This window comes from Diabrotica virgifera, chromosome 1 (assembly GCF_917563875.1).
Source record: "Diabrotica virgifera virgifera chromosome 1, PGI_DIABVI_V3a".
Lineage (NCBI taxonomy): Eukaryota > Metazoa > Arthropoda > Insecta > Coleoptera > Chrysomelidae > Diabrotica > Diabrotica virgifera.
Window position 1 is genome coordinate 210,483,372 of NC_065443.1, and position 18,714 is coordinate 210,502,085.

An 18,714-nucleotide genomic window follows, 5' to 3' on the forward strand; every position below is an offset into this window, starting at 1 on the left:
TAGTCGTGGTAAGTGAAGGGGGAGCTGGGAGCCGACAAATGCACGAGTTCAAAAAGTTAGTAAAACTACTATCATTTGTTATATCTCGGGATTTACTGAATATATTTTGATCGTTTTTTTTAATTTAAAAAAATAATTATTAAATAGTTTTGAAAAAATTATGTTTTCCCAAAAATCCATGATTTTAATCATACTACCGTTATTAATCATAGAAAAAGTTAAGGTATACTTTAATAAATTATCTTCAATAAATAATTCATTAATATCATTAATGATACTATGATTAAAAAAATATACTTTTGTAAAAAAAATATTTTTTCAACAATTGTTTAAACAATTTAGACTGTTTATTAATTAATAAATTTATAAACAAATTGCATATTTGTAATGTACGTAGAAATTGCATACAAAATAAAAAAAGAAAGATCAAAATCCATTGAGTTGATCCGGAGATACAGAAAATTATATTCGTTTGAAATTACTTTTTCGGTATTTTAACTCCGTGGATTTGTAGGTTCCCCTAGTAATCGTTTGAACTACATTTTTATAAAATCGTAGAGGGTGCTGTGAAGGTACAATGTTTGTGCAAATTTTTTAAGAAAAAATACAAATCCCATTCTTTAAAATGGCATTAATGAGATTCCTTAATTATTATAAACAAATTAGCTGTGAATAAAAAAAAACATTTTTTTTATTTGAAAATTCGTGTTAAAATACTATCTTTTTGAATAAATAAAAATATTGTTTCTACGGACAACATTTTTAAAGTTATTCTAAATGTTTATGAACTTCAAAATTTCAAAAATTTGGCATTAGGATTTTTGACTATACATATTAATTATTTTTTTTATCTTTTTTTAATACATTTTGATACTATCACTCTTCTACTTTCATTTGGCATACTCAGAATTGCTCTGTGTTCATTTTTTTTGTATCTTATCTTATTGCAAAATAAAGGTCTCTGGGATAAACAAATAGAATAACTCTTAAACAAATTAATGGATCGGTCTCAAATTTTTTAAGATTTGTAAGTACGCCATGGGTGAAACACTAAAGTTCTAAGGTAGTTTTAGTAAAAGTTATTAACAAATAACACTTTTCACTTATTTTTCAGTTTGTATAGCAACAAATTAACTTTTTAACTTTCAAAAATCGGCATTTTGAAGGTTTTTCAATGTTCTAAAAAACTGAGTTTTGTAATTTTATGTCAACTAATTAGCTTTTGAATGGAGTGCAAAAAATCGAAAAAATCACGATTTTTGCACTAAATTGTTAATAATTAAAAAACGGACGCGAACTCTAGTCAGGAAACAGGTAGGTTTTCTTCTTATAGTTCTACAATAACTAAAAAAGTAGTCAGCTACCTGGATCTTCGAGTGTCCCGAGAAAATCCTTATTACTCTGAACTAATATTCCTACCTTAGCTTTCCACTTTTTTCTGCTTCTTTACAATTATTGTTCAATATAAAAGGTTAGTCGATCAATTATAATTCTTTATGTAATTGACGATTAATTGAATCTTTAACATGCTTTTTCTAGCTTTCCTATATGTACACAAAAAATCCAAATACTGAGAGTTAATCAGAATTAAAATCGAAATTTAAGTCTTAGTCACTCATGAAGGGACACTATATTCTACTTTATTTCACGTTAAGAACGGAACGTTTGGCTTATGCAGATCAGTGTTGCCAAAACTCTCAGGTAGATACGTGTTGCTACTAGTTTGCCGATGTACGATTCATTCTCGATGATAGAAGCGGCATCGATGCGCTTCTATCGTCCATAAGAAATACGTAGCCGTAGCAATGTTCCGTTTTTAACGTGAAACGCTCTATAGCAAAACCATGTAATAATAAGGACTGCCTGTGTACCAGGCAGTTATAGACGGAAAGCAAATAAAGTACAGGCCACGGTCTATAAAATATGGATATAAGAGGGTCATTCTTAAAATAAGATTCCCTATGCCGCTAAAAACGAATGCGATGTGCTGGGAAAAATCTGGCAACACTGCCTTATACTATACATCAACTCTCACTCTTTTCGCCTCGCTCCATTGCTCAGTGTGGGCCTAGCAGCCTTCGAAGATGGAGGTCACAGTCGGGGTTACCGCCAATGTGAAATTCATGAGCTATAGAGCAATGCAGTCAGGGAAACTGGTGGGGTAAGAGAGGAGGAGTGTTGTTGATGTGGACGGCAATGTTGCCAGATTTCTCACAGCACGTCGCACACGTTCTCAGCGGCATAGGGAACCTTTTTTACGAATGACCTTGGCGGTAACAGAGACCGGTACCTCCATCTTCGAAGGCTGCTAGGCCGACAGTGAGCAATGAAGCGAAGAAAAAGTGATGGGGTAAAAGAGAGGGAGAGTTGATGTGTAAGACAGTGTTGCCAGATTTCTCCCAGTACGTCGCACTCTTTTTCAATGGCATAAGGAACTTTATTTTACGAATGACCCCAATATTGTACCATTACATTGCTAGTAATTAATATTATTACAAAAAATGATATTAATCTCACCAGGCATCCGGGTTGATCCGAGTCGTGTTTCTCCACATCGAGTTTTTGACATCCTCTCTGTCTTATTCAGAGTTTCCGGGGTCTCAGTCTTCTGAGCCCCCAGATCTCTTCACTGCATTGTTCACTGATCACTGCAGTACTGCTATTGGTAATGGCAACGTCGATGATGACGTGGTTGACTGACGTGGCGTTTGGCTGGGGGTTGGCGCAAAGATTCTTTACTGCGGGAATTGAATTGGAAGGAGGAGTGAACGATGTTTTCTTTAGGAGAGGTCTCCATGACGAAAATCTCTTTTGTTAAAACAATTCGGTCGTTTTTTTAACTATATGGTTTAAATTCTTGGTTGATAGAAATGAATGGGAGCTATTATTGTTATAGAGTTTTCAAAATCAATTTTGTGATCTGTGTGAAGATGATCCTGAACTAGAGCTGAACTTGAATCGGAATTGCGAACAAAAATGGAATGCTCGGTAACAATGAATTATTTAAAACTAAAGTTCTAGCAATGGGATAGTACCTATATAGTACCTAAAGTTACAGTTGAGTCCACGAGTCTTTACCTGTGCGTCATCATTTAAAGCATACGAAATAAGTCGGAAATTTACTAAACGCAACGGCAAATGGATATTATTCCGATTACGGGTTATTATAAAATTTGACGTTATCAAATAAATAGAATGTCAAATTTAAGTTTTGCTTTAAAATTTTGGTGCATAATTACAGCTACATTTGACGTAGCTTAATAAATTATTTTATTATCATTGATTAATAAATAAATAAACAATTTATAAAAAAATTCAATAACATATTTTATTTTTGTCATTTTATTCGCTTTGGCGGAACCTTAAACACAAGCATTCAACTGTGTCAACAATGAGGTTAGCTTTGTACGTTGTCAAAATTTATCGTAAAATCACATAAACTTATTACAAAATTTCTAACTCCAATATAAAATTAGTTGTGAAAACAACTGTTTGTATACTATAAAAAACTTCAAAATGCAAAAATTCGACAAAATAACAGCAAAAAATTCAACAAACTGACAGCCACAAAAGTAAAAAATGAATGTGTGTGTACTTTGTACGCACGTAAGAAGATATTCTTCTATTATATAATAGGTAATTTAAACGAAGTAAATATACTTAAAAGATTATTTGTACTTATTTTATTTAAAAATTAAACTAACTTTCTTATCTACCACTTTCAAAAAAGAAGAATATCTTCAAAAATTATATAATAATATACTTACAATCATAAAATCTATAAAAAAAATAAAAAAATAATAACTTGCTTGTGGCTTGAACCCACTTCACGTGTACCGCGCCGTACGAAAGTTAACGGCATTTCAAACTGCACCACATTCGCGTATACGTCATGTGAGAATATACACAAACTAAACGTTTACACCATAAATTTATATGAATTTAATAAAATTATTAGTTTGATTTTTGTCGAAATAAAATACAACAAAATATAGAGTAAGAAAACGATATATGAGATGAAGATTTGTAGAAAGTTTGTTCGTAATCAGATTATGTAAATTAAAGCATTGCCTACTAATAGGTAACTACATTATTTTGTTTACATTTTCCAAATAGATAGGTATTGAAACTATTAGGTATTTCCAACTGAAACATTTAGAATTACGTACCTGCGGCTTTTCAAAACTATTTAAAAAGTCACTATAATTATAAATTTGATTTTATTTCTGTCCACACATCAATAAAAACTAATATTATACAATATTTTTGTTTACCGATAACCTCCATATTGAACAATTATTGACAGATCATTTCAAAATTTCAACACCCAATCAGAGCCCGTATAACGACTAATACCATACTGTCGGTGTGCGCATGCGCGCGGATCAATCAAATTTTACCCTCAATCGATTCGCCGCTAAAGAAGAATATCTTCAACAAACCAAAACGTCAGAAATTGTACTTAAAATATGTGAAGACATCCCCAATCGTCTTTCTTTGTATCTATCTCTTTTCAATACACTGAGTCTAAATCGTTTATAAAAATAACATGTGTTTTTACTTAATAACAGACGGCAGCTGGTTTGTCATTAATTTCATGCGTGGAAGAGAATGATGCTAAATAAAAAGTATGTGTTTTATCTCACCAGGTATTAATGACGCACGGGTAAAGACTCGCGGACTCAACTGTATTGTTGTTCCTATTAGTTAAATTTGTTTATTTCAGTTCTATACCAATTTAATAAATCGTTTACAATGTTTCATATTAGAAGTTAAATCCCGCATAAATTTCTCATTTCTGATCAAATTTTAATCAAGGTAAGATTTTTGATAGGTGAGGCTTTATTACTCATACAATAAACAAATGAGTCATCTTTATTCAGTTATGGCTTACATCACGAGCCCAATCGGTCCGTTAATCCGCAATAAAATGACAATATTATTCTTGATACTAAATAAAAAGTAACAAGTGTAATGCGAACACAATATTGTTATCACTCAGTCCATTATTGCATGTTTTCTTACTTGTTATTGTCTTCAATACTTCAACTTTTCTGTCTCAGTTGTCTCCTCTTCTTCATTTCAGTAATGCTGGGAAAGTTGGAAACCGAGAAATACGTTCATACTATTTTCATAGTAAGCTTATTTAATAAAACAATGTACTGTGAGTAATTAATTCATTAATATTTCTATCGACACAAACATAAATAATGCAAAAGCAAATATATATAAAAGTTTTGAGTTGAGTTCCTAAATGTTGATATCGAAAGTAGTAGATAGATATGCCTTAAGTAATCGTTAAAAAAGCAAGCTTTTTTTTAAATAGACTTGTCTGGTTATTATATATTTGACTACCATTTTTATAATATCATTAAAAAACTAATTCTGAGCTGCTTTTTCATATGTTTTACTTTTTTTTTACAATATGCTCACGGTTACGAATTTTTTTATAACCAATGCGTTTTTTGTTACAGATAAGATTACGGCAGGCTTGACCTGCAGGTCATGGATGTTACCTTCACCAACGTACTGGAGGGCGCGCGACAGTACTTCCAGGGGCTGCCGACAGGATCCAATTCAGCGGTGAGCCCCGCATACTCTTCGGAACAACAGCTTAGACATGACTATGATAGAGGAATGCCGCCATCTTCCAGCGCGTACTGGTCGTCGCATCCCACGGATGGGCAACCTTCTCCAAGGGATCACACGCCGGTTCAAAGGGAGCACACACCGGTTCAGCGGGAGCATTCGGTGCTCAGGGAGCATGCGTCGACGCCAAAAGAACACCCTAACATTCACAGACCGTCGTCCCATGGGTCTGATTCCTCATCGCGGCCATCGTCTCATCAGTCACCGTACGCACCAAGCGTGCAGGTGCCAGTGGAACAACACAGACAATACTATCCAGGTAAATTATAAACAAAGAGTTAATTATAGTGGGTTGAAGTTATAAATACTTTTTGGGTAGATCTATCTATCTACCTAATTAGCCTTCTTCAGTCCATATTTGGGCATAGGTATACCTTGCCAGTCTAACTCGTCTTTTGATCTCTGCTGTTTGGTTTTCCTTGTTCAGTTTTATAATCTGACCCAGATATATACAGGGTGATTGATTAAGAATGTCCGATCTCTGAGTTGTAGATTCTAGACCACAAAACATTAAGATTTAACCCAAATCACTTAAATAAAATATGGCTTGTTACTGAGTTACAGGGTGTTTTATTTAAAAATTTAATAACTATTTTTACCCAGTACTTTAAAACTATTTGACATTTATCCTTGTCATATTTAGCAGAAAGTGTAGGTACCGTACACAGTACTAAATTATGATAAACAAACGTTTCTGACTACTACCAGAGGGGTACGACAGGAGACAGTGAATGGTTAACCCTTCCCAAATTCTACGCCACTGGCGGAATTGCTATTTTAGCGCAATATTTCGATTCTCATAATATAATAGTGTCGTTCGTGTTTATCATAATTTAGTAGGGTATACGGTACCTACACTTTCTGCTAAGTATGACAAGGATATGTCAAGTAGTTTTAAAGTACTGGGTAAAAATAGTTATTTTTTTTAAATAAAACACCCTGCAATTCATTAACGAGCCACATTTTATTTAAGTGATTTGGGTTGAATCTTAATATTTTGAGGTCTACAATCTACAACTCAGAGATTGGACATTCTTAATGAATCACCCTGTATAATGGTGAACTTATTCTATTTCATCTTGTCCTATCCTCATTGTGATGTCCTCATCTGTATCTGTTATGATTTTGGTCTTGCTGTAATTCATATTAAGGCCTATCTTTCCAGCTTCTATGTCCAGTTCTTTCATCATTTCAAACAATTCTTCTTTTTTATCGGTTATCAATACAATGTCATTAGCGTACCTTAGATGGTTCAAGCGCTGTCTACAAATTTCTGGGTAGATACATATCCAAAAAAGAATGCACTAAACTACGTTTAAAACTGGAGCAATTATTTATTATTCTTAGTTGTTTAACCAGATTACATTCGAATTTGATACTAATACTATCTTTTATCCTTTTTTATTGTTAAGTCATGATTTATAGTATCTTTAGTCTGTTTTGGTGTCTTTGTGCAAATAATTTATTAATATTTTTTTTTGTTACAGCACATTACCAAGAGCATTATCAAATGTCACAACTTCATCAACAGCAACACAATAAACAGCCACAACATCCGCCGCAACAACAACATCCACAACAATCACAACATCTTCAACAGCCTCAGCAAGCTCAGCAGCACCCGCCGCAACAGCAACATCATCCACAACCTCAACAGCAACATCATCCACAACCTCAACAACCGCCGGAGCAGTACCAGCAATCGAGACAATCCTTTGAGTTTTCCCGGCCGCAAGCACGAGAGACTACAACGTATTCCCCATATCAGGCTCATATATCCGCAGCTGGTTCTCCTTACCAACAACCTCCTTCTCCTTATCAAGTTCCGTCTCCTCAGCAACCTAGAGCACCGTCTAGGGAGCAGATGGTTCCCCGTGTTCCATCTAGGGAACAAACTATTCCCAGGGTACCATCCTACGAGCAGTTAGTTCCAAGGGCTACGAGAGAACAGCAGTACACTCAACCGGCTGATGCTTATTATTCGCAATCGTTTTCATATTATCAGCAACCTCAAACTAAGGTTGCAATCAATAATGTCCCGTACAAACCTCCTATTCAACAACAGTATCCTGCCTCCACTCAGCAACAAAGTATGTATTATAAACAAATATATGCTCCGCAGCAAAATCATCAATCTGTATTTGCTGCTTCTAGGCAAGACATTCAAACTTCCCAAGCTAATGTACGAACTAATCCCGTCGATCAAACTGTCAGAACTACTCATAATTTACCCCCTATAGCTGCGATATCCAATTATCATTCCAGTCGTTCAAGAGAACCTGCTCGTCCTGTTACAACCACTGTTAATAGAACGAGAACTACCAGTTCTACTTCTTACACCTCAACTCACAGTATTCCTACTACAAGCTCTATAATTCAACCTAACCCCGCAGTATCTGTACCAAATTACCCGAGTTATCGAACAAATCCTTCTCAAATGTATCAACCGGCTCCGACAGTTACTACTCAATCGTATACTCAAGTTATAATGACAGCTTCCAATTCAACTGCAAGTTATTACCATCCAAACCAAAGTCAGTCTTCCAGTCAACATTTCCAACACTCTGGAATGCCTGCAAGATCTCATACAAATGAACCGCCACCTTCTACTTCTACCACCGACAACAACAATGGTCGTATCATAGTCAAACGGGAGTCGCCACTAGATTTGTCTGTGAAAACAGTTAGAACTCCTGCAGATTCTACGCTAGGAGATGCTGATCAAGATAACCGAAACAAGTATCTTCAAAACCATCGACCACCTACATTATCAGCCCATAACTATCCACAATTGGACGTGAACTCATTTCAAAGAAATCTCACTCAAAGATCTACGCAGCTGACAGCTGCTACTGCGCCTAAAGTAGAATTTCGGCCTAATTTCAATGTGCCAAGTCTAAATCAACCTAGAAGGCCTTTAGAAGAACCTCGAAGAAGTATAATTCCTGAAAAAGCTCACTCTAGTAACAAATTGCAACAAATGGATCCCAAAAACGTTATGTATAGGTACCCTACAGCTTCGGTACCCACGTCTGCTCACGTTAACTCATATATACGATCAGCTCCAAAGCAGCAGTCGATTCCAACCAGCATACCTTCAGTACCTACTCCTAGATTTAACGTGAACGAGATTGTGCCCAAAAGACCTGCTGAAATTATAGTACCGCCAGTAGTTCCAAACAAAGTTCCTAAGCTTACAGACAACTGGCGACAATCTATAGATTTGCAGATAGAAGAACGATTATCTACTTATAAACAGCAACAAGCAAAATTAGCCTCGCCCACCAAGGGCCCCTTAGTGAATGGAGCTTTTCAAGACAAGTCTAAAAATTCGTATCCGGTATATGATAAACCAAACTACGAAACTACTCCTCAACATTCCACTTATAATCAGTATCAGCACCAAGCTACACATACACAAACTTATGTTCCATCTCCCGCTACGCCACAATATCCGGGTTACAACCCTACGCAAACATCGAATTCATACCTTCAGCCTACATCTAGGTCTAACAGTAATCCTTCGTTAAATACCGTAGCGAATTCTAAGAATACAGTAGGCGCCGTAGATAAACGAGTTTTGAGTCTGCTACGAAACAGCTTAGAAACTAAAGGCCAGAAGAAACTAGAACAATTAAAATCTAATGACAATTTCTCACCTAGAACCGATATCCAGCATCCTTCGACTGATGTTCAAGCTCCTTTACAACCTAAACCGGCCTTTGTAAGCAGAAACAATGTTTCACCCTTTACGCCTACAAGTTTTCCAGATAACAATATGGCTTCTATGTACAAATTTCATATTCCTAAAGCAGTTGATTCCATTAACTTCGAAAATATCAAATCGAATCAACTACATGACAAGCAAACTCAAGATACTGTGATAACTAATCATACTAGTAGTATAAGTCCCGAATGCGATGGCCTTGCAGCTTTCCTAGCAGCTAGAATACGTACCAAGGGAGAACTGAAACAAGGTGGACCTCCTGCACAAAATACGAACAACCACAAGAGCCAACTTCAAGAAGTCATAGAAAACCAACTCAAGTCACCAATCAAACAAGATACATCTCAAAGTTCCACACATTCATCTAGTAGTTTAAGTGCCAGTCCGCCTAAGCTTCAAAAAGAACGTCCCACTGGTGCTTCTGCTCCTAGGAAAAGATTATTTAGTCGAAATGAAGAAGACCCTACGAATTCTGCGCCGCCTCCTAGGGATCCTGGTCTGCGGAGTTCATCAGAAACATCAGTCTTTGATTTTCCTGACTCCGATTCCGAAAATGATGTTAATCGAGAATCACTGGAAGCGATGCGTAAATGCAGAAAGTCAACAAAACAAACTACTCCAGTCAACGATATCAAACTAGAAATGTCTCCTCCAAGAGTTTCTATACCTGAAGATGACATGTTCTCTCAACTCTGTGATAATTTTTTAGAACAATTAAAAAGCGGTGTAGGTAAAAGAAAAACGAAGAAAAAGGAAACGGGCGGGGAAATTGTGGTAGATCTAGAAGATAATAAAGATATATTCGATCCTGAAATAGTTGTAAAAATAGAACAACCTGAATTCGAAGGAAAAGCAGAGATAATAGAAAAAGTGGAAGAGATAGAAAAAGAAACAACAAAAGAAAAAGAAAGTAACCAAGGTTTGGTTAAACCTAAAATAGAACCACAGGAGGATGCTACAATTCCCATCTTAGAACCTGAAGAAATTAAAAACGAACCAGAACCAGTCGAAGCAGAATCTAAGGAAGAAGAGGTGTTTATGGCTAAAAGACAGCAAGTTAGAAAAAGAATTTTATCTTCAAGTGATAACGAAATGGGTGATAATAAAGATAGTAAAGAACAGGCTAAAATTGAAGACAAACTTAATACAGATTCTACAAAAAGTGAGGAAATCAAACCTGAGTCAGAAATCAAAATTGAACCGTCAAAAGAAGAACCTACACCAGAGGAGACTGTCAAAGAAGAGGATAAAAAAATTGAAACTGCATCTCCCCAAAAGGCCGATGAAGCGGTTCCAGTTGCCCGTCCTTACAAGAAACCATTATTTGGCGATGGTTCTGATTTTTATCCTGGTTGGGAAGAAGGAGTGTACAGGTATAAAAGGTCTTTACGCATGCCTCCAACTTTGATCTCAGTGACAAGACCTCCATCTTTTCACAGGGTTTCAACCTCTCTTCCGGACTTAGATCCTTGTCCGCAATCACCATCAACCTCGATCTCTTGTGATGATAAAGACATGAAACCTAAAGACAAATCTATCAAATCTGAACCTTTAGATAGTGATACAGAATCAAATTCTAGTTTTAACATTTTCTCAAAGAAAATTAATTACGATTCTGAAGGTAGTTCTTCTATTAAGAGTATGCCAACACCAAAGGAAGCGTCAATTTTGGATATACTCTTAGAAAAATGTGTAAATAGAAAACGTAAGAAGTACAAAAGAAAAGACGATAAGCCCAAAATCATTCCCAAGGCAGCAAGTGAAGTAGAACTACTTGCCACCCCTAGCTTGGATATAAAAGAAGATGATAACAAGGGAAACAAGAAGTTATCGAGGTCTCCTGTCGTTAAAGCTGAATCACCTCTTCTTGGTTTTAGGAAATCTACCATAAGTCATTATAAAGATGCTTTCCTGAAATCCAACAATATATTAAATAATCAGTTTACAACGGTTGTCATGAATTCGAGGACTCGACGGGAAACCAGAGTCCAGAAACAAAGAGCTACAATCAAAGAAGTCTTCGGTGAAGACAGACCTGCTTCAGCACCCCCTGTAACATGTGTCAACGATATACAGATAAAAGAAGATGTACCAGGGGAGAATCGTTTAGGTAATCTAGTTGTAAGGTTAGAAAAGAAGGACTCTTTAAATGAAAAGATGGCAGATTTGAAAAAAGAACTAGATTTACGAAAAGCAATGAGTTCTAAGACAAACGTAGATTTAAAAAAAGAAGTAGCAATAAAGAAAGAAATCATAGAAGTTGATACTGCCAGGACTGAAGTGACCGAAGAAAAAGAAAAGGAAACTAAAAAAGACGCTGATACACTTAAGACTATAATAAAGACTGAGGTAGAAGAAGAATCGATTATTGAAGACGATACCAGAAGTTTGGACAATGTCACCATAAAATCAGAGACACCTTCGATAGATGGGGATGAAGGTAGCATATCGGGCAAGAAACGTGGGAAATTCGGAAAGATCAGACGGAAATTGAGTTCTGGTTTTGATTACATTAGAAAGAAGAAGAAAGTAAAGAAGGAACCTGTTGAACCCGACACCGCTGAGAAGAAAAAGAAGAAAGGCACTGTTTCGAAGACTCTCGAATCAGTGGATGACATCCAGAAAGAGATCAAGACCTGGGTTCTTAACAAAGGAATTGGAGAAACCCATTTACATCGATCTGCTAGATTAGGATATACCGTAAGTATACAGTATTTTTTTAGTGTCTATATATATTTTCGTTACTGAAAAATATACAGGGTGTCCCGAAAAGCTTGGTCATAAATTATACCACAGATTCCGGGGTCAAAAATATGTTGATTGAACCTAACTTACCTTAGTACAAAGGTGCACATAAAAAAAGTTATAGCCCTTTTAAGTTACAAAATGGAAATTAATTTTTTTCAATAGTTCGAAAACTATTAGAGTTTTTGTATTGAAAATAGACGTGTGGCATTCTTATGGCAGGAACATCTTAACAAAAAATTATAGTGAAATTTGTGCGCCCCATAAAAATTTTATGGGGGTTTTGTTCCCTTAAAACCCGCCTAAACTTTTTTGTATGTTCGTATTAAATTATTGTTAAAGTATTATTAGTTAAACACAGTGTTTTTTAAACTTTTTTGCCTCGTACTTTCTCGAAAACCCATTTTTGATCGAGATATTTTGAATATTTGTCAAATCCACCACCTATTTGTATATGGTTAAGTACGATTATAGATACCTGGAAATAATATAAAAAATCTATAATTTACATTTTTGTAATATGAAAATATACTAAGAGGCAAAAAAGTTTTAAAAACACTGTGTTTAACTAATGGCGCCGCAATAAAAGTTTAATTAGAACGTACACAAACATTTGGGGGGTTTAAAGGAACGAAACCCCCATACAATTTTTATGTGAACATATTAAAAAAGAAGCCGCATCTCGATAAAAACTGGTTTATCGAAAAAAGACTAGGAGGCAAAAAAGTTTTAAAAATATTGTGTCTAAATATTGGTACCACAATAATAATTAAATTGGAACGTACACAAGAGTTTTGGAGGGGTTTAAGGGAACAAAACCCCATAAAATTTTTATGGGGTGCACAAATTTCACTATAATTTTTTGTTAAGATGTTCCTGCCATAGTAATGCCACATGCCTATTTTCAATAAAAAATCTCTAATAGTTTTCGAAATGTTGGAAAAAATTGATTTTCTTTTTGTAACTTTAAAGGGCTATAACTTTTTTTATGTGCACATTTATACTAAGGTAAGTTAGGTTCAATCAACATCTTTTTCACCCCAGAATCTATGGTATAATTTATGACCAATCTTTTCGGGACACCCTGTATAAGCGTGGATGTTTTATGCCCTATGCTATATATAGATTTGTTCCAACCCGATACAAAACCGTTCTTGAACGGTTACAAGTATGCGCAGTAACGCAAAATGTGTTACTGCGCACAATTATTTGTTATTGCGCATGCGCATAATGATTCAAAAACGGTTTTGTATCGAGTTGGAACAAACCTAATGATACATTATATTCTGATTATTCTATATGTTTGTGCATTATTTCTAGAAATAATACATAAAGCATCCACCTTCATATCTCTTCAGCAAAAGCATGTCAAGGCAAAAGCCATCACAATTTTTTGATTTTTGATAAAACATAGCCTCAACAACGTCTTGGCGGTTAAACATTTTTGCAATACGATAACAAATTGTTAAGAATCAATTTTAAGAACGATTTATTGTCATTATAATCAACTCTGGCTAATCCTATATAGCGACATGCTTCATTTATTTTTTTTAATTGCTAATTTTAAATATTAACTTTCTTTTCTAAACGAAAATAATATGGGTCATTTAAAATCCACAATTCTTTCTATACGAAACCAGATGGTAATGGCCTGTTCAGTCTCAGTTTAAAAATTCCCTATTAAATAGTAAACCTTATCAGACCTTATGTCAATGAATCACTTTTTGAATGCATTATAGGACGCTTCTTGACAGAAATGTTTTCAGCTTTAAAAACATTAGATAAAGGACCAGCCTCTTTATGTCGATAAATTAGTCTTCAACGTAAAACCACAGACATGTGTTTCTTTTTTCAATATAATCACAGCAACCACCCGGCGCGGACACACCACCACACTCGCAAAGAATAACAAACCCTCTTTCGAGCAATATTCACGCTATTTTACCGACACAAATAAATATATTATTGACAAGTTGCTGTTTTTACACTTATTTTAATCTAAGTTGGGGTGTATAGCGACACGCTTCATTTATTATTTTTTTTAATTGCTAATTTTAAATATTAAATTTCTTTTCTAAACGAAAATAATATGGGTCATTTAAAATTCACAATTCTTTCTATACGAAACCAGATGGTAATGGCCTGTTCAGTCTCAGTTTAAAAATTCCCCATTAAATAGTAAACTTTATCAGACCTTATGTCAATGAATCACTTTTTGAATGCATTATAGGACGCTTCTTGACAGAAATGTTTTCAGCTTTTAAAACATTAGATAAAGGACCAGCCTCTTTATGTCGATAAATTAGTCTTCAACGTAAAACCACAGACATGTGTTTTTTTTTCAATATAGTCACAGGAACCACCCGACGCGGACACACCACCACACTCGCAAAGAATAACAAACCCTCTTTCGAGCAATATTCACGCTATTTTACCGACACAAATAAATATATTATTGACAAGTTGTTGTTTTTACACTTATTTAATGTAAGATATTTGATTCCGTTAACCACCAACGAAACACCTATATAAACACATTTTTTCTGTCTAATACTACTATTAAGGCTGATTTATGTTAGAACGGGTCGTGTACGAAACAGGTGTCCTGCGAGACACGTTGAAGAAACGTGTGATATGAAAGATATTGGGTAGTTTATAGTACAACGGGACGTGGCGACAACGGGGACGTGCGCTGTCTATTGTTCCACGGGCCGTCCCCCCGTCCTAACATAAATCCGTTTTTAACATCTGTCGTGCGTTCTATGACTGCCATACTTTTTTACTATATATTGTGTTTTAGTTTCTTTTAATTAAAAATAAATTGTATATATTATTGCAATTGTAGGATGTCACAGCTTATTGCCTCGAGAAAATGGACTGCCACCCGTCTCCAAGAGACAACGCAGGTTACACTCCTCTACACTGGGCTTGTTCCAAAGGACACCTTCAAATCGCGAAGCTGCTTTTACTTTATGGTGCTAATCCGAGCGAAAGTGCTCAAGGAGGTATCAGGTATGTATCATATGAATAAAATTGATGTTTTAGTAAATACACTCACCCACCGGCACAATTAACCGCCCACCTTGTATTTCTTTCAATTTGCAGAAATTGTCAATCTTGGACCACATTTTATAAAATATACGGTGAAAACTACCTTTGAGAAAAAGAAAACAATAATATTATTGAAAACAGTCGTTTTTCAAGGGATACTTAGCAAAAATCCAATGTTTAAAAATCTTGTGGATATTGTGCCACTCCTCTACCGCAATGGTCTTGAGCTCTACGAAGGATGTAGGGGCTGGTATTCTTGCTCTTACCTATTTTTTGAGGTTGTCCCAAATGTGTTCAATTGTGTTAAGATCGGTACAGCGTGCCTGCCATGGTAAAACTTAAATCCCAACCTCATTAAGGTACTCACGGGTGAATCTTGCGGTATGGCAACGTGCATTGTGCGAGGCAACCAATGAACTGTGCGAGAGGCATGATATGGTCTTGGAGAACTTGTTCCACGTATCTTTGAGCATTCACACGACTTCTATCTAACACAAAATGATCAGTACAAGAACCACATATTTGGACTTACTCGGGCGGGTAATGTTGCTAAGCTAGAATCCGTAGGATTATGCCTCGAAGGCCGTATCCTTTCTAGTCAAAGGTGGTACCTAACGATATCTCTTGCAACGCGACTTGGTGCTAATGTTTAAATACACGTGTTCCCACCTAATAAAAGGCAACTCAACTACAACTCAACGTGTTGCTTATTGGTTGCTGGCAGCGCTGCATACCGCGTCGCGGTCGCCAGTCTCCAGTTGTCCTTTACAGTTGCCAGGAATAGCTTATTCATCGCGGACGAGACAGCAAGAACTTTGAATTTTGTGGCTCTCGTCGAGCACAAGAGACTTTAAAACAGTTGATTTCAGTAAGTACACAAGAGCAACCCAACTAAAGTTGCTGTCTTATGGTAATTGATTTGCGGTCGCCGTTTGTTTTTGGTGAGAACACGGCCTTTGAGTTCTGAAAGTTGGAAGGCTCAAAACCACATGACTTTACGGGACAATCGTAGTTCGTTATGATTTCCGTTGAGATTATCAGTTTTGGTAGGATCGATCCTTGCTAGGCGTCAAGATCTTAGACGAGCGAATATAGTTGTTATAAACTTTTCGATGTTGGAACCCGAAATTGACGACTTATATACTGACAGCGCGATGCACCAGGTAGATCAGTTTCTACGCTGTGATCTATTGAGACTAAGCACCCAACTTGTGTTTCCTCTTGTCGCTTATATGTGATATAGTATGTATTAAAAAATAAAGCGGTGTTCAAACACACACACATAATGTTCCTTTAACTTTAAAAGAATACACAATAATAGTAAGAATAGTATTGGATAAAATTAACATGAAGTAAAACTCCCTAGTGTAGTTGGTATATTTAATAAAAATTCTAAAAAAATTTTAAAATTCCAAACGGATTACGTTCAAAACGTTTTCGGACTTATCAGTCCATCATCAGTGAACTCTCTGTCCTTGCTAAATAGCCACAATGCCAAACACTGGTCAAGATGTATGTTCTAACTACATGGTGAAATTTGTTAAGCAATTTGGCTTACATTGGATGCCAACGGATTACTACTAGGTACATGATTCTCTACTCCATTAATTAAGAGATTTTTTTATTATGAATAGGTCTACATTGAAATACGTTTAGTCTTTCAATGATTAGTCTTTCCAATACTATTGGAAATCTAACAGTAAAACACTGAAAACGTTTGTTTTCTATACTTCCACAAAATTTATCACAACTAAGTGACTACAGCTGTTTCGGCAGAGTGCCTTTCTCAAGTGATATAGTTTACAATGTGTTTGCCTTTTTAAGTCTTTATTACTGAAGAGTTTGAGGAGTGGGGAGCTGTTTTTCTCGAGTTGGTCATTCAGAATTATATCTGTATTTTTCAATTTATTAATTTCCATAGATTCTAAAAAAGATAGCTCAAGGCCTTTATTTTGGATATGCAGAATTTGAAACTCTTCATTGAAAGAATGATTATGATCTAGAAGGTGAAGTGCGTATGTAGAAGTGTCTGTTTTTCTATTGTTGAAAGCCCTTTTGTGTTCTGCTATCCGTTTGTCAAAGGTTCTGTCAGTTTGACCGATGTAAGTTTTCGGACAGTCACCACAAGTTAGTGTGTACACACCACTCTGTAGTTGCTTTCTCTTTCGGCTTTTATTGTTCTTAATATATTTACTTAAGTTGTTGTTAGTTCTGAAGGCTGGTGTTATTCCTTTCTTTTTATGTATCTGGCTATTTTTGTTGTTATCTTGCCAGTATATGTGAGAGAGCAGAGGGTACTGGGTTCTTTCTGTGGTGGTGGATACACTAATTTCAGGGCTTTCTTATGGAGTTTTTGGTTTAAAATTTTGTTAACTGTTTGTTCGTTATAGCCATTGTTTACTGCTATTTGTTTAATGATGTTTAGTTCTATCTCGAAATTATTTTTTGTCATGGGAATTTCTGTCAGTCTATGTATCATGCTATGGTAGGCTGCTAATTTTTGTTGTGTAGGATGGGATGATGAATTGTGTATGGTTGTGTCAGTATGGGTAGGTTTATGATATACGGAGAACTCATGTTTGTTGTGTAGTCTGGTAATCGTTACATCTAGAAAGTTTATGGAATTATTCTGTTCTGTTTCTATTGTAAACTCAATATTACTATGAAGTGAATTAATGTATGATAGAAATTGGTCAAGTTGTCTGTTAGTTCCCGTAAAGCATACTAGTATATCATCCACGTATCTCCACCAATATATCTCTGCCGAAACAGCTGTAGTCACTTAGTTGTAATAAATTTTGTGGAAGTATAGAAAACAAACGTTTTCAGTGTTTTATTGTTAGATAAAATGAACTTCCATCAAGTAACGGTCGAATCCATCAACTATTGGAAATACTAGTTTTCAATCTAATAGCACATACAGCAACACCAAACAATGCTACTCTACATCCTACCAGACCGAAAACAATGGGAACCTTCTCTGGTAACACCTCCGAGGCTTCTACAATTTGCAAGCCATAACGGATGCTGAGACTAAGGAAGATGAGGGAATTTTACAATTTATAATTCACTTCCCATCTGCTCAGCGCGGTAAAGTTCCAACGAGAATGGTTCGCTTCGTACTCCAATCAGAGTGAACATGAAAATCAAAAATGAATAACCATTTTCAATTTCGTTGCAAAACACTACAGCCGCATCATTATTAAAGTTCAATCAGAGAGTGCAACAAGCACCTCTACCGGTTTCGAAACTTATTAGTCTCTCATCAGGAGGCACATATGCTGCTCTCTGTGACCCAACTAGGACAAACCCCGGCGTGCAGTCATGGATTGCAACGAACGAAACGGCAGGGATGCCCTAGCGGAAACTGCTAACAAAATACTAATTTTCAATCTAATAGCACATAAAGCAACACCAAACAATGCTACTCTAAATCCTACCAGACCGAAAACAATGGGAACCTTCTCTGGTAACACCTCCGAGGCTTCTACAATTTGCAAGCCATAACGGATGCTGAGACTAAGGAAGATGAGGGAATTTTA

General features: G+C 35.8%; 1 protein-coding gene across 1 annotated transcript in view; it reads left to right on the forward strand.

Moving 5' to 3' along the window:
• Positions 1 to 18,714, forward strand: part of LOC114346096 (uncharacterized) — a 951,713-nt gene that overhangs the window by 918,648 nt on the left and 14,351 nt on the right. The window contains exons 4-6 of the mRNA XM_028296888.2: positions 5,475 to 5,908; positions 7,137 to 12,076; positions 14,967 to 15,133. Of these exons, the coding sequence (XP_028152689.1) occupies positions 5,506 to 5,908; positions 7,137 to 12,076; positions 14,967 to 15,133 (5,510 nt within the window). The 5' untranslated portion in view covers positions 5,475 to 5,505. The remainder of the gene's footprint in view (positions 1 to 5,474; positions 5,909 to 7,136; positions 12,077 to 14,966; positions 15,134 to 18,714) is intronic.